This window comes from Schistocerca gregaria, chromosome 7, assembly GCF_023897955.1.
Source record: "Schistocerca gregaria isolate iqSchGreg1 chromosome 7, iqSchGreg1.2, whole genome shotgun sequence".
In the NCBI taxonomy this organism is placed as follows: Eukaryota; Metazoa; Arthropoda; class Insecta; order Orthoptera; family Acrididae; genus Schistocerca; species Schistocerca gregaria.
In genome coordinates this window covers 244555644-244577997 of record NC_064926.1, presented here as the reverse complement: position 1 = coordinate 244577997, position 22354 = coordinate 244555644, and the positions used below count along the sequence as shown (strand labels likewise).

The window sequence follows — 22354 nt, the reverse complement described above, 5'->3', positions numbered from 1 at the left end:
TAGGGTCTTATCTGTAGCGGAATGGTATGATTCAATATTATTTAATTAAGATTCGATTTAGTATTACCGAATTCAACAAACGTTTAAAAAGCATTTGATACAAGTACGTTTCAAAACATTAACGTTGCAATTTGTAGGACAGGACCGTAGCGCAAGCTGCTGCTGGAGTCATTGTTGAAACGTCCACACGTCTTGCACTTAAAAACGCGGTAGGAGTTTCTGTTCTTCAAAGTTAACTCCACCGAGGTGTTTTGGAGGAATTGAAATTATTGTGCGAGCACCCACCTTCAGTGCCTGGGAATATTAAGAAAACTGAAGAAAATTTGTCAGTTAAGTCTACTCTTTACACAATACATTCGTACACAACTGGCCATTAAAATTGCTACACCAAAAAGTATGCGGATGATGAACGGGTATTCATTGGACAGATATATTATACTACAACTGACATGTGATTACATTTTCACGCAGTTTGGGTGCTTAGATCCTGAGAAATCAGTACCCAGAACAACCACCCCTGGCCATAATAACGGCCTTGATACGCCTGGGCATTGCGTTAAACAGAGATTGGATAGAGTGAACAGGCACAGCTGCCCATGCAGCTACAACACGATACCACAGTTCAACAAGAGTAGTGGCTGGTGTATTGTAACGAGCCAGTTGCTCGGCCACCATTGAAGAGACGATTTCAATTGGTGAGAGATCTGAAGAATGTTCAGGCCAGGGCAGCAGTCGAACATTTTCTGAATCCAGAAAGGCACGTAAAGGACCTGCAACATGCAGTGGTGCATTATTCTGCTGAAATATAGGGTTTGGCAGGGATCGAATGAAGGGTAGAGCCACAGGTCGTAACACATCTGAAATGTAAGGTCCACTGTTCAAAGTCCCGTCACTGCGAACAAGAGGTGACCGCGACGTGTAACCAATGGCACCCCACACTATCACGCGTGGTGATACACCAGTATGGCGATGACGAATACCCGCTTCCAAATTGCGTTCACCGCGATGTCGCCAAACACGGATGCGACCATCATGATGCTGTAAACAGAACCTGGATTCATCCGAAAAAATGACGTTTTGCCATTCGTGCACCCCGGTTCGTCGTTGAGTACACCATCGCAGGCACTCCTATCTGTGATGCAGCGTCAAATGTAACTGCAGCCATGGCCGCCGAGCTTATAGTGCAGATGGTTGTTGTCTTGCAAACGTCCCCATCTGTTGACTCAGGGATCGAGGCGTGGTTGCACGACCGGTTACAGCCATGCGGATAAGATGGGTGTCATCTCGACTGCTAGTGATACGAGGCCGTTGGGACCCAGCACGGCGTTTCGTATTACCCTCCTGAACCCACCGATTCCATATTCCGCTAACACTCACTATATCTCGACCAACGCGAGCAGCAATGTCGCGATACGATAAACCGCAATCACGATCGGCTACAATCCTACCTTTATCAAAGTCGGAAACGGTGCGCATTTCTAGTCCTTACACGAGGGATCACAACAACGTTTCAACAGGCAACGCCAGTCAACTGCTGTTTGTGTATGACAAATCGTTTGGAAACTTTCCTCATGTCAGAAAGTTAGAGGTGTCGCCACGGGCGGCAGCCTTGTGTGAATTCTCTCAAAAGCTACTCATTTGCATATCACAGCATCTTTTTCCTGTCGGTTCAATTCCGCGTCTGTAGCACGTCATCTTCGTGGTGTAGCAATATTAATGGCCAGTAGTATAGTCGGGCTTTTGTTTTTTAATATGATGGAGGTATTATCAACAGTATAAAGCAGAAAATACTCGTCTACCTTTGGTATTCGCTTTATCATCATATTTTCCTTATCTAGTTTAATTCGAAACATGGTTCATTGCCTTAATGGCCTTTACCAGAAACCGCGCCATCTGCCCGTTTAAGCCTCGCAGAAGGCCCGCGTCTCTGCAGCGAGCGGAGTGTCACGTCGCCGACGGGCTGGTATTAACGTCGGACGCTGCGAGGCGCATCCCAGAGCCTGCGGGGGCGTTTTATTAAGATCCCTGTTGTTTGTGCGTCTGCCGCACGCTCTCGCCCGTTTTATTAAAGATACAAGACGAATTGCGCTGTTTGTATTCAGGCGACCAGCGCCGCATTTTAATCAAGCCTTTTCGGAGCTGATTTTGCTGGCGATTCAGAAATAGCGTAGCTCCATTCAAAGGCACAAACGTTTTAGTATTGTACTACGGTTATTTGGGGGCTCATTCCAAAGCTGCTGTTGTTTCGAGGCCGATAAGCGCTATGTTCACTTTACGACGTAAACTCCTAACGCTGTTATTTATATTCCCAGAAAGACTGGATCCACTTTCACTTAATTATACAGAGGGTACAGTAACTTCGAAACTGTTCAAATTTCATGCAAAATGCTAAAAGTAACAGTTAGTAGGAATATATTTCCTTCAGGTATGACGCACATCATATTGTAATGGATGACAGGAAGATATATTAGGGGGGTGTACCCATGAACAAGGTGGTTTGTTAGATCTAATAAAGTGTGAGATTGATCTGTTGAAAGTTCGTCCCAATTTGCGGAGGACACTTTCAATGTTTTCATAAACTTCTTAACGTGATCAATCCGATGATTCATGCTGCCTTGTAGGAGGAGGCAGATTGAATTTTCTTGATGTGCTTGTTTTCAAGAAAGAATATAGTACGTAGCTTCGGTCCACCCACACAGATCGTTACGTACACTGGGATTCGAAACATCATCCGCAACAATAGCGAGACATCATAAAACGATGGTGCTTAGAGGAAGGAAAATCTGCGAAACAGTGCTGCTTGACGCAGAATTAAGACATCTCACCATTGCATTGCTCAAGAAGGATTCCTCGTTCGCTGCGGTGAAAAGAGCTTAGAGGTTAAAGCTATGATCGAGTGCCGTTGAAATCGATAGTTTTCCTGCCTTTCATTAAGGACGTTACAGACCTCATAGCAAAACCTTTAAAAAGTGGAACATCGCTATAATATACAAACCCACCCATAAAATACATTACCACATAAAATCACCCAAGGATGTTTGGCAACCTCTGGAAAAAGCGAGAAGTTATGGAATTTCGTGTAGTTTTGAGGAGGTTATGTGTGTACTACAAAAAGAACGGACAAAAAATACTAGAAGAGTACAATTACAATTGCAGGAGAGGGGAGACTGACAAATCTGCTGTTGAGGAACATGCATTGCAGCCAGGAGGCCACCACGTTCATTTTAATAGGACTCAAGTACTGGCAGCCACAAGCGGATACCATGAAAGGTCAGACTGAGAAGAGCCATAGATTGTAAAACACCTCGGCAATTTTAGTAGGAAGGAGGAGGGCTTCAAACTGAATGACATCAAGATTCTAGTGCTGATGAGGATGTGTACCAATTTTCCACTATGGGGTGATAGCAGTCGACAACGGCCAATTGCGTTCCTGCATTTAAAATATGTGACGTCACGCCACTGCGAGGAAGCAAGAGGTAGCGGAACAGTTCTGTAGTCAGTAGCGAGCTAGGATATGAATCGCAGATCCAAACAACCTACGATTCAACTTGAAAATGTCCTCCGCAGATGGGGACGAAATGTCCGTTTTAAAGGTGAAATCTATTCGAGCATGGCATAAGAGCCAGGGACATTTTATTAATTGAAACTCTTTGAAGACTAACAGCCATCTCACTCGCTTAACGACTTAATGCGTTAGCCATTACACAACGAAACATTGTAACAAAATAATTGAAACGAGTGGCAGAGACGTTGTGTTAATACTGTTTCTGACTGACTTAAAAAAGAGTGGCTATAATTGATTCCCTGTAAATTACAATACGATGTAGCAGTAGGTATGGCTAAATGAATTATTTCAAATTTTTTAGCCAGAAATGTTGGGTATTAAATACTTTATTACACATGTCAAATTGAATTGTGATTCGATGACAGCTAAAAGTTTTGTACTCGTATAATAAAGATACGTTTCTACTGGAGCTATTCTTCTCCACTGTAAATATCAGAATTTAAAATGTTGTAACAACGAAAAAATTAAAAATTTGTGGAAATATCTGAATCGTAAACAGTATCGAGGATTACACTTTTTAACTGTTCCAGAAGCTTTCACATGCACTTTACCCAGCAGAATTTGTTAGAAACAGCAGCCTCCATATGAATTTCTTGAAACAAAATCTTTCCCTTATCACATCTGATTCATTCTCTTTTCTTCAAAGATCTAGGCTTGTAATATACTCGTTGCCGAAACAGCAATGTATATTTTACTCCTCCGGCTCAGCTTCAGGTAATGATGAAGATGAATCATTGTCTACGTTGGAAGGTTTCCCTTGAACATTTAGCGCATTACCACAACAACTGAGGTTCTTCCTTTGAATGTTTTCAAAACGGAATTTTCTCTTCCCTCTTGGAAGACGGGAGTGAGCTGGTGAAGTGGGGTGAAAAGCTGAATATATCTCTATCCTCGCACGTGTGGTACCGGTGGTTTTCGTTGCGGTGGGCAAAACAGAAGAAAATGATCATGATGATTAAGCCATGGCTGTCAATGTGATGGCAGACTTACCTCCGCCAAGAGAATTTCTAGAGGTCGAGCAAAGAAACTACCCGCGAGAGGTCGTGGGTAAGTGAACAGGAGAACATCTTGGAAGGCATTAAACTATCTTACAGATCACGTCTAATGTCCTGTGAGAAGCCAGCCACGTTTGCCGAACTGGATGGACTGGTATTGAACATCTATTACGTGCGTTTTGCCTACGAACGGCGAGAAGACGTAACGGGTGTTGAGTTCGCCCACGTCCCCGCCTCCGGAAAAGAGTGTTAAAATCAAACGCTGTTTCCATTACGGGGACCCTGGTCATTCTGTGAACCGATGTCCAGTGGCACATAGGTAACAATTGATGCCAAAGGGAAGTAAGCGTTTCGAGAGTTAAACTGGCTATTGAAGCTTGTTACCGCATCAGGGCAGCTGTTAATTGCTTTTTGCCTTTCGCCTGCACTGAACTCAACTATGAACCGGTATGAGCCTTAATCGATTCCGGGAGCAGTCTTTCATTGATTATGAGTGGTACCTTCATTGGTATCTTCAGTGCTACCTTCATTGATTATGAGTGCACCTTCAGAATTATAATATTTGCAAACGTCCCGCTTTGGAAGCGGTCCGGCAGGGATATCGTACTGCTAATGGGCAGCGGTTATCTTTTGTGGGAGTTCGTAAGGTGAGTGTTCCTACGCAGGTTTTTTGGCCTTTTCGCTTCGTGGTCACTAGACAATTATGGGCGAAAATTATTTTGTGGTGTGATTGGACACTGGTCTAATTTAGAATTATTTGAAGACATTTATGTTTTGTTGTCGGCGAATATCTAATTTGTGTCAGAGCAGTTCGATAACAAGGGGTAGGCTAATGCGGCCACGAGACGAAACTGTAAATTTCAAGTAGACCATCTTTTAGATGCGCAGGCTCAGGACTCGTTGCCGGTTCTTAGCAACTCCACGATTTATTAACCGATAGAGTGGGTGTCACTAACAGAATCAAATTCAGGATTCGTCTTACTGGTGACTTTCCGGTGCGTCAGTCTCCTTATCGACTATCACCCCATAAAATGAAGGTCTTGTGGCAGCTCTTTGAGCAAATGCTCCGGGATGGTGTTACTAGGCCTTCTAACTCCCCCTACGCCTCGTCCATCTTTTTCGTACCTAAGGGGCAGGGATCTATATCGACTGGCCATCGATTGTCGTGAATTAAATGTAACATTGTCTTGAGTCAGTCCCCTTATCTGACTTTAAACACTGTTTTACTTGGTTTTATTCTGTTCGATTGTTTTTTGTGTTGGATCATGATCAAGGCTACCATCAAACTTACTGACCGAGGATTCGAGACAGATATTGTACGGATTGGAATGTATCTGAAACAAAACGCGTTCCAGTCCGCCCATCAGCAGAGGCAGCGGGCCTTTCTAGACTTTTAGATTGTTAAAACTTTATGTCTTTGTATCATTATTTAGATGGCGTGGTCGTCTGTAGTGCCACCATAGGACGGCACATACATCGTCTTTAGAAGGTTCACCGTCGCTTTCACGATTTGAATGGCGAGAATCGTAGCAGGGGCCATTTAAGACTATTAAGATAACTTTGCCTGACCCTCCGGTCCTTGTGTCTGATTTCGATCGACCTTTTATTGTCCAGATCGATGCCTCAGATTCAGAGAATGCTGCTGTTCTTCTCCGAGATCTCTTCCTGCCACAGAGCAGAAATACTCTGTTTATGACTGTGAGGCCTTGGTGGTAATGTTTGTACTTGAAAAAATTCGAAGTTTATCTCGAGCACCGCGAGATTTGTTTCGAAACAGACAGACAGCCCCGGAGCTGGTTACGCCCAGGAAAACTGGCCAGATTGCCTGATAGGGCCCCGCGCATTTCAGCATTCCGGCCGCGCGGAGTAACCGAGAGGTGTGGGCGTCTTATCACGGTTCGTACGGATCCTGAGGCTAAGTTTCCACTTCCCGGTCGCGGGTGTGTTGCATCTTTGGTGGGAGAGGTTGAGCCATCGCGCTCATTGCGAGGTGACGCTTTTCCATCTGCAAGAACATCTTTGCTAGTATTTCAAGAGATCGAGTAGAAAAAATAGCAGCTAGAGGTCGGGGCTAGCGGCGTGAGCGTGGAGACGAGTGTGGATGGCGGACATGAGGGTTAGTTGAGAGGAGGTCTGAGGGCCCACACATGATGTGGAGACTGCCCCGAATTCAGTCGGTTGGTGGTGCCTCGGTCGGCTAGTATTGTCTTTATTTATAGTGGTCCGTGCAGATGCGAAATGGTGGCCTCGTGTCTATTGATACCACTGTGTATGCTGCCCGACGGAACCAATTCCAGCGATTGGAAACGGGGAGCCTTGGCAGGCCATCGGACAAACCTGAGTATAACGACTGTTTATAGTGGCGAGTTGGATTACAAGATGGGTGTGAACGTTTCTTATGAATCGAGCTTAATGCTTGGAACTGTGTGAATCGGTCATTATCTAGTCTGTTAGTATTCGCAACTGTAAACGCTCCCTTGCCATTTTGCTCTTTCTGTAAATACATACACTGAACCTTACTAGTGCAGTCTGGCAGTAACGTGGTACATTGTTTTCATTCTTGTGCCGCGCGCTTAACCGTGCTGCCAGAGTTGAGTTGCCTCGGTTCACGCTGCTCCTCCCCCCCCCCCCCCCCCGCCCCTCCCTACCACCCGACGCGGTGGTTCAAGTCCTCCCTCGGGCATGGATAGAGATGTATGTGCTGTCCTTAGCGTAAGTTAGTTTAAGTTAGCCTAAGTAGTGTGTAAGCCTAGGGACCGATGACCTCAGTAGTTAAGTCCCATACGAACGTACCACAAATTTCCAATTTCATTCTTGTCAGATAACGGAGTTAATCTTGTGTCAGTGGTCATGTGCCAAGCGCCGCCCTAAGTACTATAAGTTTGGAGTGGTCAAATATTGCTCCTTAGTAAATGCCATGGTCCCGCAGGCGTTAGCTGAGATAGATACCGGGAAAAACATCAGACAACGCCCGAAGGCTGATGCTTTGAATACGTGGAAGTTGTGGGCGACACGGATAGGTACCCTTTCTCTAATAAAGGCACTTTTTTATCTTTAAAATTCTACAACGTGATTAACATGTTTTTAAAACAGTGAGTGAACATTCGTTATCATCCTCAATATAGTTTGTTAATTAAAGTTCCTTAAGTATCTTAACTGATCAAAGAACAGCTTTCAGAACCAATTTTCAATGCTTAAAACTCAAATTTCCTTTTGAAGCAATGGAAAAAAAATACAAACCGCATAATGCAAGGTTAAATGAAAGATCCTAACGCGACATGGGAATACCAAATATTTCGTACAAATGATCTGTGACCTCTAAAGGCAATAAAATATTCATCAAAATTTTTTAATTAAAACAAATGGCGTAAAATATGAATACTATCAACGTACACTCAAATACCGTAGCTACTACGATGCACACTGCCACAAATATTTTCCTTCCTTTTAAACACATTACACCATAAACATCCTTACATGTGATGCATACTACCGCCAACGAATTATGACAAATAATTATGCATAAATGTTATAATTAACAAGGTATGTAAAACTTATCCTTTCAAAATCAAACAACGCTAATCATCTCTTAAGCTCAGTGAGTACATCCGTCAGAAAAATATACAATACATACCTTTTCATTTCTTTGTGGTCATGCTCTGTTGGGCACCGTGCTGTCCTTCAGGATCACATACCGCATGGGAAAGATTTTCCGCGATGGCTAAATCGTCAACAGGACGTAGCCAACCGACAGAAATTGCTTACTAGGATTATACGTCGATGTAGATGCGACTCGCAAATCATAAGACGGGTGAGGGAGTAGATGAGGTACTAAAAAACACTTCGACTGTACCTCACCGCACCCAACAGCAGTACTGTGGCGTAGACAAGAGACAAATAAGCAACTGTTGCAAGACATCCTCAGCAAGGCAGTGACAAAATATTTCGGACTTTAAAATCTTGGGAGAGCCACACCAAAGCATAGAATAATGTCCCAAGCTAAATTATGAAAATACTATCGGCAATTTGGCCACGACAAGCAGACCGCAAAATGCCATAAGAAGTGACCTACAATTAACACATTTTATAAGCCTCCAGCTGAAAATCTCCTCAGTCAGACTTTCCCCTACTACAAACACTTAACAGTATCTCCAAAGCTCACTCGTGGATGCTACCAGAGCGTCAATTGCTCGTTATAACTGCAGGCAACGATTTTAATACACTGGGGCCGACTTAGTTTCTTAATAAGAGAAACAATGATTCGGTCCTTCACTTGGATCCACCTTCGATCCAAAACAAACATTTACCTTAAAGCAGCTAAACAGATGACAATGCCGACATCAACAATCTCCTCCCATACACCACTCACCAGTCTGCTATACGCGCCAACAGCGTGCACCTTTTTAGAACTCTTTTGTTCACCTCATGCACCAAACATCGCGTAATTCTTCTTCAGAATCCAAGGGCAGAATCAATATATCTCTTCTCAACTCTTGAATGGCCACAGGGTGATCGCCCTCGGGACAACGCCGTCCCTCCACACCAAGATCTTCGAGCGCACGGCGTTCCTTTCCCAACCGACTGCTTCTGCGGGGCCCACAGACAAAGCAGCCTTGCCCTCCGACACAGAAGTCGCTCCTCACGCACAGTCCAGCCCTAACTCCCAAAAAGCCCGTTCTTCCTCGTTCTGTCCACTTCGCGGCGTGCGGGAAGCAAACTCGCCAAAGATATGCGGCGACCAGAGACTCCATACCCATCTCGATACTGACATCGCGGCTAGTACCGAGAAGGCGATGGCTTCATAAGATAAAACAGATTTAAATAGCTAGCCGTAGCGACTCAGGAATGTTATAAACTTAGTATGTTTTAGTGAAGTACTCCTCTGGTCCTGTAATTGGTTGACTTCCCCTCCATGTTGTTGAGCAAGAAATTCAAGTTGTGTATGGCGGTCCAGATGATCTGGGCCGATCAGTTAATGGGTGAAGGAAACTGCACGATGCAGTAACAGCATTTGCAATACTGCTGTGACAAAGGATGACAGGTTGGTCCCTTTTTTTCAATTGTTGTGGACTAAGTAATGTACGTAACAGGACAGTCATTTTCTTAACGTCGCAATTTGTTAGCCTCTCGCTTTGGCACAAATTCAGGGAGTTGCTAGTGGTTCAAGATGTTTATTGGCTTAATGATTGCTAAATACGTAAAACTGGATTTACTTCTGATTCTGTAACAGCAGAGTGGGACTCATGATTCATGAATATGAACGAAGGAAGGAATTTGTGTGATGGTATTTTGTAGGAACTGAAGGGGATGATTTCATTGCACTGTAATATCTTCACAGCATTTTCTACATTAGTTCCACGTCTCCAGGTGAAGCCGTATATTTTACCAAACACAATTTTTTAAATTGAGGTTGAGTGATTATTGTGAATAGTTATTCTACATATATGCATTAATAAAGAGGAAATAATATATATTGTGTCCCGATTCAGAAAGTCCTACGACGACTGAATCCTATAGCCCCATTCGCTAACTAAAACAGTTGCACATATTTATAACAGATGTCACTAGTTGCACTTATGACAGACCTGTTGGGCGCTGTACAACAGATAGCGGAAAGATTTGTAGCTAGATTTCATGCACTTCAACTGTAGACCTTACCTTAATCAAACCTAATAATGGATGACGGATTTTTGAAGGCCATATCGCCTTATCTCTACTGTTTCCTTCTAGATAATTTCCCTCTAGAAAAAATATATTCGAGAAAAACTTCTTTCTTCTTGTGCACAACTTGTCAGGTTGTGGCTTTGTGACGTAATGATGTCCGAGCTGCGCACATGGATTGAGCAGTAGAATATATTATTTTTATCCTCATAGCTCCACGACTCAGAAAGCCCCACCTTACACGAATATTGTTGCTGTTGTCGCTTTTGTTGTTGCGATGTTTACTCCGATGACTGGTTAGCTTCAGCTCTCCACCCTTATCTATCTTTTGCCAGTAATTTGATCTTTGCCTATTACTGCAACGTACAGCAATTTGAACGAGCTTACCGTACACAAGGCATGCTCTAGACTTACAATTTTTATCCGTCTCACTACCTTCCCTTGCAGAACTAACGTTCCCTTAATGACACTCGATGTGTCCTACTTGGTTTTTGGGTGGACTGAGGAATAATTTACTTTTTCCTCCTTAGTTATTCGATCAACGCATAGAAAGTTAAACATTCTTCCGTAGCAACCCGTCTAAAACCTTTATCTTATTCTCTAGTTGTAACTGTTTAGTGTCCGTGCTTCAGACTCTAGACAAACACCGCCATAAAGACTTCCTAACATTTAATTTTTTTTCTCTGTGGTAGTGAGTTGCTCTTTTACATATATGCTTTTTTGCTTATGACTTTCGGCATTTTGTGTCCTCTCTACTTGGGCCATCTTCAGATACATTGCTCCGAAGTACCAAAACTCATCTCTGTCGTTTAGTTCCTCAATAATCTAATTCTCTTGTTGATTTCCTTCACAGCTTTCTCAGTGTACATACTAAGTAACGTCCTAAAGTGACGTGTGAGATGTGAAAGTGTTATTTATACTTGGCGAAGTATGCAGACAATGTACTGCGTTTCCAAATTGGTTTCACAGGTGCTTCACAAAACAGAAAGTCGAAATTAGCTAGTCGCACGATAAAAAAATCACATTACACCCCACTACAGACCATGTTAAAGTTAGTTAAACATCTGGAGGCTGTGGATTCTCACAAATAGAAAATTTTATAGTTCTGTAATATTCACACATGCCAGCGTGTCAGTTGGACTGTATTTGGCACCCTAAGTAGGATGCCCTACAGCTGCATCAGTCAATAATGTCAAACCGAATAACTGATTGCATAAGAGCGAGAAGTAGACTAACGCGTAATTCACTTGGTCACTCTTTTTCAATTTTATTTTATTTTCTGAGTTATCAGTCTTCTGACTGGTTTGTTGCAGCCTGCCACGAATTCCACTCCTGTGACAAACTCTTCGTCTCAGCAACTGAATGCGCTCCTACCTCTGTCGTCCTCTACAGCTTTTGTCCTCTACAGCTACCTCAAGTTCCATGGAAGTCGTTCCTAAATGTCTCAACAGATGTCCAATCATCCTGTCTGTCCTCCTTGTCAGGGTTTCCCATATATTCCTTTCCTCTCCGATTCTGCGCAGAACTTCTCCATTCCTTACCTAATCAGTCCACCTAGTATTCAACAATCGTTGGTAGCACTACATCTCAACTGCTTCGATTCTCTTCTGTTCCTGTTTTCTCACAATGCTGTGCTCCAAATGTATTTTCCCAGAAATTTCTTATTCAAATTAAGGGCCTATTTTTGATACTAGTAGTTCTGTTGGCCTGGAATGACGTTCTCGCCAGTGTTTGTCTGCTTTTGGTGTCCTCCTTACTTCCTCCGTCATTGGTTATTTTTCTGCCCAGGTAGACGAAATCCTTAACATCATCTACTTCGTGACCATCAATCCCGGTGTTAAGCTTCTCGCTGTTCTCATTTCTGTTAATTCTCATTACTTTCTTCTTTCTTTGATGTATTCTCAAACCATATTCTGTATTCATTAGACTGTTCATTCTAGTCAGCTGATTTTGTAATTCTTCTTCACTTTCACTCAGGATGGCAATATAATCCAGGAGTCATATGATTGATACCTTATACTTCTGAATAAATCATCCAATTTTTCTGAAAAGTAGTCATATGTTTCTCTGTTTAGTAATTACTAGTTCATTGTAACCGGCCATACTAACAAAGAGTAAAGCAATTTAAACTCTGCGTATAAGGAAAGATAACGCAGCATGTTCCTCGTTAAAAAATTTCGTTTGAATGATGGTTGTGAGAAAGAGAAATCCGAAGCTGGAGGTAAAGGAATTTGACAGCACATGGACATTGGCCTTTCGAAACTGTTATTTTACGATTAGTTACGAAGATGCTAGCATTGGTAGAAAACCTATTACTATCTGGTTCAGGACGATCAAACTCGACGCCACGCACGATCTCGGCTACATCGTTAGACTAGCACTTAAAGGGCGAGACATATTTTTCACTTTGGCTCTCAGAATCGTACTGCCACCTCATGCATCATTTCAGCAATGGATATTTCATCATGAAGAAAAATACCGTCAGTTTCCTGTACTAACATTGCAACAAGAAAAGCTTCTAAAGCTTCGCAGAAGTGTCTGGAAAGAATGCGTCTCGTAAAGTGTTTATCAATCTTTAACTGGGTAGATTAAGAGAATGGTGAACGTAAAGTGAGTGACAACCTTTCGTTTGGTCTCGGTATTGTTTTTCTAGAAATGTGCACCACTTTTCCTGTATTCGTACGTGGCGCATTTGGAAATGAAATGTTCGCAGTACTGCTACAGGTTCGTTAATGCCGAGCCAGAGCGCAGAACACTGTTTATATCAGTCATTCATCTTTCGACGGTACATAGGCTCCGCGACGCTGCAGGTCGTACCTGGAAGTGTTAACCCTGTACATAGTAAAGAGAACAACACACGCAGGCTGAGATACACAATCGAGTAGATCCAGCAAAGTCTTAGGTGAAATACCCAGCTGCAATTGACATTTGAAGACGGTTAATCACAAATATGTGGCCAGAATTAACAGTTAAGTTTTACCGTCGGATGAGTAAAGGCAGATATTCTGATTCCTAATGGCAATATCAAGTTTGTATGTCGCAGAGGCATTACGGTGTCAGACATAACGCGATTTACATTCCGATACCGCACTGCGTCCCTGTCGATGCGTATCTCCGACACACACAAGTACACCCGTGCTTGGTAAAGCGCCCAACAGTGGAGGCGATTCCATAGCTTAAATTACTGGCGTTGTCACCCTGCTTATATAGTCAATCGCTGAGTGTGGTGAGACAATAGTAAGCTTACTTAAAGAACAAAAATATTCATGAAGATGTTACCTATTAATTGCAGGACATTCACTTCTTCTTCAAGATTTTGTTTAGTATTAGATACCACATTTTAGGTGGAAATACGTTCATAGCTAACGGAAATTAATTTTTCTATACTACAGAACGCTTATAACTCAAAATGTGACACCTTAGTAGATTTAAGCGTTGCGTACAAGAAATTGAGTCTAGTATGGAGAATTATTTATACACTTACTGAGAAAGTAATAATATCTTTAAATGATAAAATATCACCATCTTGGATTTTCTGTTACTTACGGAAGCTACTTGATTGTATCAGACATAAAACTATTCCAGAACGCAAGTTTTTAGTATACACGTAGTTCAGCTTATTCATGGCTTAGTACTTAATTAAGAAACAGGATACGTGTAGAGAGAGAGTCACCCTACGCCAGTGTTTCCCAATTTGGAGATTATTTCTTCCTGAGCGGTAAAATTACGCTTTTTAAGGGGCAATAACAACAATTCTCAGTTGTGTTTCGGTCACGAAATTAAATTATTATTAGAATAATGCCCTTTAGTAAGACTATAACACTGATTAAAATTGTTTTATTCATTTATTTCTTTCAGATTCAAGTATTAATATGTTTGAACCAGGTGGTAGCGGTTAAAGCTTGTGAAGTGAAACGGTGAACATCTTCCTCACATTGTCAACCCACTATATACGTACGTATTTTGTATCATGCTTCTATGATACCAAAACTGATTGTATATGTCAGATGGAACTTTCAGTGCCATCTCCGAGTCATACGTACTTCCCATAATAGAACCGAAATTATCTCACTGTCCTCTTGCAGAATGGGATTTTCACTCTGCAGTGGAGTGTGCGGTCATATGAAACTTCCTGGCAGATTAAAACTGTGTGCCGGATCGAGACTCGAACTCGGGAGCTTTGCCTCTCCTAGGCAAGTTTTCTACCATCTGAGCCACCCAAGCACGACTAACGCCCCTTCCTCACAGCTGTAGTTCTGCCAGTATCTTGTCTCCAACCTTCCAAACTAAACAGAACTCTCATGAGAACCTCGTATTTTACTGTATTCATTTTAAAAATAAAACAGTTCATGTGAATTTCTTTTTGCCCTATACTTTAATTAGCCGCTAACGTTTGCTATGGTGAGCAGGATTTCACCTTTGGGTGCGGGCGGGGGTGGTGGGGGGGGGGGGGGGAGGGGAGAAGGGAGGGGGATAATGTCCTTCGAAATTCTGTGAACCATTGCCATAGGGTGTTCGTATAATGTAAAGAGGAAAGCCATATCATTTGCACGCCGAGAAATTACAATGGAAGCCTCAGACGGTTCGATCATTGCCCCAGTATTGTTGTTGGTTTATGTTAATGTTTCAACATTTTATTTGAATTAAGGCGGAATTAGTTCAGTTTCCGAAGCTGTAAGCATTGTTGTGAAGCCGAACGAAGAAGCGCATCAACAGGAAAAATAGTAAATGACGTCTTATGAAAGTTACTGGTTACTTTTGCAGAAAAGGATTAACTTCAAATGTCGAGAACTCACACCTCATCCAGTTTTGCGCTGTCAAAATTATACCACCTCCTACCAACGTAGTAAATCAAGCAGAAATAATGTACATATTTATATATGCTTAACTTGGAGAATCAATACAGCTGACGTGTAAAAAACGTTTAATTTTGACTGTTTTTGTCGTAAGAATTATTGACCAATTGGGCTATATAGAAGTTCGTAAGTTAACATATTTTGCATGTTTTCGTTCATTGCTTTCGTATGCGATAATATTCGAGGGAAACATCTCATCTAGGCAAAAACTATTCTTTGCACGAAATAATGTAATTAAAATTGTACAGCGTGGGGTAAAGAAAAGTGACCAGAGGACAGGGTTCCAGGGTACAAAGAAACACAGCAGAACAACGGAAATAAACTACTAATATGTATATAACAGATGTTGAAAGTGATCAATATTCATCTCTTGACACTTCTGGCGCTAGTCAGCAAGTTGCTGAAGGTGGATTGCTGGAGTTGCTGCGATCTCATCAAAAATATTGAATTGTGGTTCTTGAAGACTATGAGGGATGTTGCGATACACGTTAGACCTAAGGGCTCCTCACTCAAAGTAATCGCACACTGGCAGGTAAAGTGACTTCGGTGTCCAGCTAGGGCCACGACCGACTGACCTACGCTAACAAATCTGTTAGGCGTGAAGACTATGTAACTGAGCTCCAAGGTTAGGTTGGCTATATTGTCAGTCGCTCAATCCTGTTAGAAGTAATTATAGATATTTTCCGGAAGTAACTATAGATATGCATACAGTCACGCCCAGTAGTAACTACATGTCCGGGCTACTTTTATTTGGGCTGCGCGGGGTAGCCGTGTGGTCTTGGGCGCCTTCCCACGGTTCGCGCGGTTTCCCATCGGAGGTCCGAGTACTTTCCCGGGCATGGGTGTATGTGTTGCCCTTAGCGTAAGTTAGTTTAAGTTAGATTAAGTAGTGTGAAAGTCTAGGAACCGATGACATGAGCAGTCCCATAGAAACTTACCACCACCACCACTACTTTTATTTGTCCCATCCTGTATCTCGGCTTCACACACGCACGTCTTTCAGGCATCGATTGAAGCACTTAGGAATGCTAACCATAACGTGAGAGAGTGTCTGAGTTTAAGAGTATCAGAAAGATACAAACACAAACTGGTCTGCACTATCCTCCCCAATATAAGTTTAGCACTGATTTCAGGTGTACTGTTATTTGTAAGGAATGTCGAAAGAGAATATCAGTGGAGGCTATGGGATTATTACGAAGATACGTTTAGTTTCCAGAATAATGGATAGAGAGAGAGAGAGAGAGAGAGAGAGAGAGAGAGAGTGATGATGCTGATTGTTATTTGTTTTTCACTGTATTCTAAGACTTATTTCATCTTCTGCTAAGACACGCTTAAATGTTAAAATGGTGAACTACCTACTGTCCTTATTCTGCCGTGGTTGTTTAAATATGCTGAGTGAGTCAAAAAATTATTTTACGAACTTAATGCACCCTGTTTATTGCGTATGCAAGGTTATAGATACCGCTAAATGACGTTAACTGTGGTTCTGTGGTTGCTGCTATGATCACTAATCATACTTTCAAATGAAAAAAAAAAAAAAAACAAAGGCTCCCCTTTCATCTAAAATTGCCGTGGCTGTTTGATCGAATATTTTAAACTAAATCCGGTGTGTATTACTGTATAATTAGCCAAAAGATTGTATCACGTGAACTAAGTCTCTCACCTCTAGAGTCTCCAGAATATTAACCAGAAATGCCTCATGTTGCAAGTACAATTTTACTTGACTTATCTATACCTCAACAAAGTATTCCTAAATGTAAGTAACTGGATCGCCCCATTTTATTTAACTTTAATGATGATGGGATACGAATGCAGAACAGATGACTGAATTTAATTACGACATTTGTATCTCACAGTCCTCATGAAAAAACAAGCATATTCACATATAGTTCCTATCAATACAGAAAACATGGAGTTTAATAGCTTGTTTCTGTAAGTGGAGATAGTTTACTGTAACTTCCCAATCACAAAATGGCCGTCTGTCATACACCCTTTACCTAACTGCCTTTCAGATCAACGAGTGAGGACATTAGATCTTAATATATACACTCTCTCTGGCAGCGTAGAACTAGAATTGGGAAATGTTACCTACTCGTTTATGAAGGTGAATTTCACACAATAAAAAATTCGGACGGAGATGGGTCACTGTGATCTGAAGCCTGCATGATGCTGCCTCTGGTGAGCCACTGTAACTGCTCTGCCCACGCGTCTGCAGTGCCACCAAACGCCATGAGACGTGTCTGACTGCACTCACTCGCACAATGGACTTGCATGCCCACAGTCAAATTAGAATTCGCGAACATGTCATACGAGTCTATATTCCCCATTGTGACACAAAACCACTTACTGGCAATTCCAAACAAAATGTAGAAATTGCAGTGTTCTCTCAGGAATGAACAAATTATTATAAAAATAAATAAAAATTTCTGTTATTTAACGGAACTGTTATCGAAAGTAGATTATAGATGAAACTTCCTGGCAGATGAAAACTGTGTGCCCGACGGAGACTCGATCTCGGGACCTTTGCCTTTCGCGGGCAAGTGCTCTACCAACTCATTTTTTGTTGGGTTTCGTTCGTTACATCTGCTCAGAGCGGACGTCGTAAGACACCCGTTTTAGGTCATTGTTGATCGTGAACTCAGTTTTTTTATTACAGAGGGCCGTTAACCCTCTGACCGAACACGCTGAGCTACCGTGCCGGCTATCCAACTGAGCCACCGAAGCACGACTCACGCCCGGTACTCACAGATTTACTTCTGCCAGTACCTCGTCTCCTACCTTCCAAACTTTACAGAAGCTCTCCTGCGAACCTTGCAGAACTAAAGTAAAGCTGTGAGTACCGGGCGTGAGTCATGCATCGGTAGCTCAGTTGGTAGAGCACTTGCCCGCGAAAAGCAAAGGTCCCGAGTTCGAGTCTCCGTCGGGCACACAGTTTTCATCTGCCAGGAAGTTTCATATCAGCGCACACTCCGCTGCAGAGTGAAAAATCTCTTTCTAGATTATAAATGATTATCCTTGACAGATACTTCTGTATCAATGAGGAATTATGAAATAGAATCGAAAGCATATTATAGATGATTATCCTTGACAGCTACTTCTGTACTAATGAGGAATTATGGAACAGAAGTAGAGGGAAGCACCAAACAAACTGGTATAGGTAAGCGTATTCAATCACACAGACATGTAAACAGGCAGAATACGGCGCTGCGCTCAGCAATGCCTATATAACAGAGAAAGTGTTTGGCGCAGTTGTTAGATAGGTTACTACTACTACAATGGCAAGTTATGAAGATTTATGTGAGTTTGAAAGTGGTGTTATAGACGGTGCACGAGCGATGAGTTGGAGCATCTCCGAGGTAGCGATGAAGCGAGAATTCTCCCGTACATCCATTTCACGAGTGTACCGTTAATCGGGAAAAACCTCAAATCTCCGACATCGCTGCGACCGAAAAAGCTCCTACAAGAACGAGACCAAAGACGACTGAACAGCTGCGACCCTTCCGCAGACTGCTGCAGATTTCAATGCTGGGCCAGCAACAAGTGTCAGCGTGCGAACCATTCAAAGAAAATCATCGATATGGGGTTTCAGAGCCGAAGACCCATACGTGTATTCTTGATGACTTGATGACTGCACGACAAAAAGCTTTACGCCTCGTGTGGGCCTGTCAACACCGATATTGGACTATTGACGACTGAAACGTGTTTCGTGGTCGGACGAGTCTCGCTTCAAATTGTATCGAGCGGATTGACGTGTACATGTATGGAGACGACCTCATGAATCCATGAACCCTGCATGTCATCAGGGGACTGTTCAAGATGGTAGAGGTTCTGTAAGGGTGTGGGCCGTGTGCATTGGTAGTGGTAAGAGACCCGCGATACGTCTTGAAGCGACTGTGACAGGTGACACGTACGTAAGCATCACTTCTCATCACCTGCATACATTCTCGTCTATTCTGCATTCCGACGGACTTGGGCAATTACAGATGGTCAATGGGACCACCCACACCCCTAGAAGAGCGCGCCGCAGTGCATAGTGCAAAGCAGTCGCCCTCCGGTGGCGCCGCTGTGGCAATCGTAGCTTTGGTGCTCCCTCTGCTGGGAAGTGCGAGAGGTTGCCTGTTCACGTGCATTTAAGGTGCGCCAGTCGGTCAGTCAGGGTCAGTCTCTCGACCTCAGCTTGCTAGTCTTTCTCTCGTCCGCATTTGTGACGCAGTCATTGCCTGTCTGTCGTCCTGAGTGCTGGTATGTCTTTCGTTCGGATCAAACTAAAGCTGGCTAAATGAGAGATTTTCCACTCCGCCAGAAAGAGAACTCAGCGAGTCATCGTCCTGTCGGGGCTTAGTTCCTGCATCTGAGTCTGCGCGTTAGGCCGCCAGTCTGCTCGAGTTTGCTCGAATTGGTTGTTGGCTCGATCGTTTGGTCGGCCGCGCACAGGGACGCAAGATGACTTGTCCGCCTTGAGCGTCGGCGCACGTGAGGTCGCCACGTGAGTCCAGTGGGCCGCGCCGTATAGCGAGGGGTAGTGACTTCGCGGTCGACACGAGAGCAACAGGAGTCAACCCACGACAATACTCTGGCCGGTGCGAACTGCGACCCAGTGGTGTAACTGGTCCTCTGAGCTCTTGGGCCCCTTCAGTTACAATCTTGAGGAACTTTGCTCGGTCCTTCCCTGTAGCAGGTACGTCGTTTTGCCAGTGGGCGTGTTACTTCTGTATGGTTGGGTCCTAGCGAGTATTTCCGCTGTCGTGTGTCTGGAAGTGAGTGGGAGACGCACCAGGAGTGCAGTCGCGACGGAGCAGCAGTCGCGGACGGAGCAACGAGCAGTCGGTAGGTTGGTGCGGACCAGGAAACACGAGAGATCGGCGCGCCTTCCTGAGTCCGTTAAAGCGGCTGGTAGCGGACGGTTCGGGAGAGCGATTTGGGGGTGCTGCGGCAGGTGTTCTCGAGAAATCGCAGTTTATTAGAAGTTAAGTGATTGGTGATATGTTGTTTCATTAACTCTTCTTAAAATTATACTTGTTTTCTTGCCTGCTCGTCTGCCTCTCATCGCCTATGTTACGCAGTTAGTGAGTGTCCGTCGTACGGAGCTGCCTCTGTCATGTTTGTCGGATTCGAATTTATTGCTTGGAGTGTAGCGGCCGAATTCCTGAAATATGTTTTGATCTTGCCTATCATCTTGAGAGGCGGTATCTGTGTACTGTAGAGCATATTAACTTCTTTGGCCAACCTTGTATAATTTTGTATAAGTTTGCATTTCATGGGCTTTTATTTAAATGGTCATTTTCGTATATAAAGTTTCCACCCTTCCACCGAAAGACTTTTCTTAAAAGTTAAAATCAAGTTTCACCTTCGGTGGCAAAGTTAATACTTTAATTTTAGTGTTTGGTACCATTTCCATCCCTCCTACGCGGTGCATAGTTTGTGTGCTTGTGTGAATTGTTAAAACTTTCAGTTTAAAGTGTATTGCAGATTTGCACCAGTGCAGTCTTTCAGTGATTTTTGTGAGCAGTCGCAACTACGGCAGTGTCAAAAGGAAGCAGCAAGGTTCTCAGCCCGAAAGCTCAAACAGTCAAAAATTTGTTTCTTCCTGCCTCTGAATAAATTGTAACTTAATATTTACAGGGTGCCTTCCGATTATAATTTTAACTCTCTTTCTTTTAAGAAATGCTTTAGGAACCATTAAAGTGAATAAAATTACCGTTTGTTAAAACGGAATTTGCTTATGATTTCATCAGTTAATCCCTGGCAAGTACTTGCACATTCACATAGTGTGATAAAGTGTGTTAAAGTTCTTGATGAATCGCTAGCAAGTAGAATCAATTCTTAAGAATATTCTTTTAAAATAAATCACGGTTCAACGATATTAGGAAGGGGTAGCAATTTCTCTGGCTCTTCAGTGAATAAGTCATTTATACGGAAAATAATGTAAATGACCGGTATGTTCCAAAAATAACAATATTTTAACTTTTTATACAACGTTTATTTATGCAGATGGCATGCTCTAGACCAGGACTTCCCAACGTGTGGTCCGCGGAACCATTAGGGGTCCGCAAGCTCTTTCTAGGTGGTCCGCGGCCACCCTTCACCAAATTGTGTCAAATAATGAGTAAAATTATTGAATAAAAATATGAAACTCAAATTCATCACAATCTCTTTTTCGTGTGAAAAACATGTGTACTTTTACTTCAGGTCGTATTCCCATGCACCCTTTGCGGTTCCTAAGTGAGAACGCATACACAGTTTAGTGGCGGAGAATGCGGCTTCTTTGATCGACTGTTTCGCAACAATATGTGGGTCGTTTGTGCGTCGGCTCTCGGCGGTAGATACGCTGAAACATTTTACGGATGCGCGGAGCGAGCTTTGTCGACCAATCACAGCGCTCGCTAGCACGTATGCGGCCCCAGGCATAATTAAATGTTAAACTTGCTTTGTCAGTGCGTTACTTATTTCATAAATCGATTTTTGACCTTCAAGTTGTTTTCATTCATCTCTAAACCGAACATTATTGATACTTAGGTGGGGGGGGGGGGGGGGGGTGTCATCCTGAACATGGAACTTGCATTAAGAAGCTTTCAGTTGCCAAGGGTTTCGCTCTGAAATTTAAAGTTACTGTGCACTTGGCTGACTAGGGTTCCGCCATGGGTTTTCCACTGAGGAAAGGGTCCGCCAGCTGAGAAGGTTGGGAAGCCCTGCTCTACACCACAACCTCGTCTTGGATATCATTTGTTGAGGACGTAACTAACAAACTCATTATCAGCCGAAAGGTTATTCTGAAGCGAAGCGTAAGCCACATTGGAATGAAACAGACTTCCCCGCAGAAATGAAAGGACCGAAATACGTTCAGCTGACGGAGATCGTATCACGAAATGGTCAGTTAGAACCAGTTATTGCGGCTGTAGCTTTTCTCTCTCGTGCCCTTTACCTCCGCACTGGATTATGATCCAAGAAGCGGAGGTCTCCATTCGGTCTTTCCGGTCTTTCCGCAACGGCCGCAAACGTGTGGGTGCGGGTGGGAAGTCGGCGACCGGATCGGCCGGCGGTGGCCCGGCGATGCTCCGGAGGCCATTATCGGCTGCGTCGGCGGGCTGGGGGCTGGCCTGGGGGCGGAGGTGGCCGTGAGGCACGGCCCGGCCGGCGATCGTGCCTCCGCATGCCGCGGCCGGCGCCGATAGGCGGGGAGCATGCCCCCGCATCCGGCTGCCTAATAGGGGCGAGCCGCCTCCAGGGCAGATAACAAACACGTCCGGAGGCGGACGGCCGGGCCTTGTCTGCGGGCG

The 22354-nt window shown here is 43.5% G+C and overlaps 1 protein-coding gene across 1 annotated transcript in view; it reads left to right on the top strand.

Moving 5' to 3' along the window:
- The first annotated feature begins 22013 nt into the window (after window positions 1-22013).
- LOC126282365 (protein FAM117B-like) overlaps window positions 22014-22354 on the top strand; it is a 98602-nt gene continuing 98261 nt past the window's right edge. Inside the window, exon 1 of the mRNA XM_049982023.1 lies at window positions 22014-22192. Coding sequence (XP_049837980.1) covers window positions 22014-22192 — 179 coding nt within the window. The remainder of the gene's footprint in view (window positions 22193-22354) is intronic.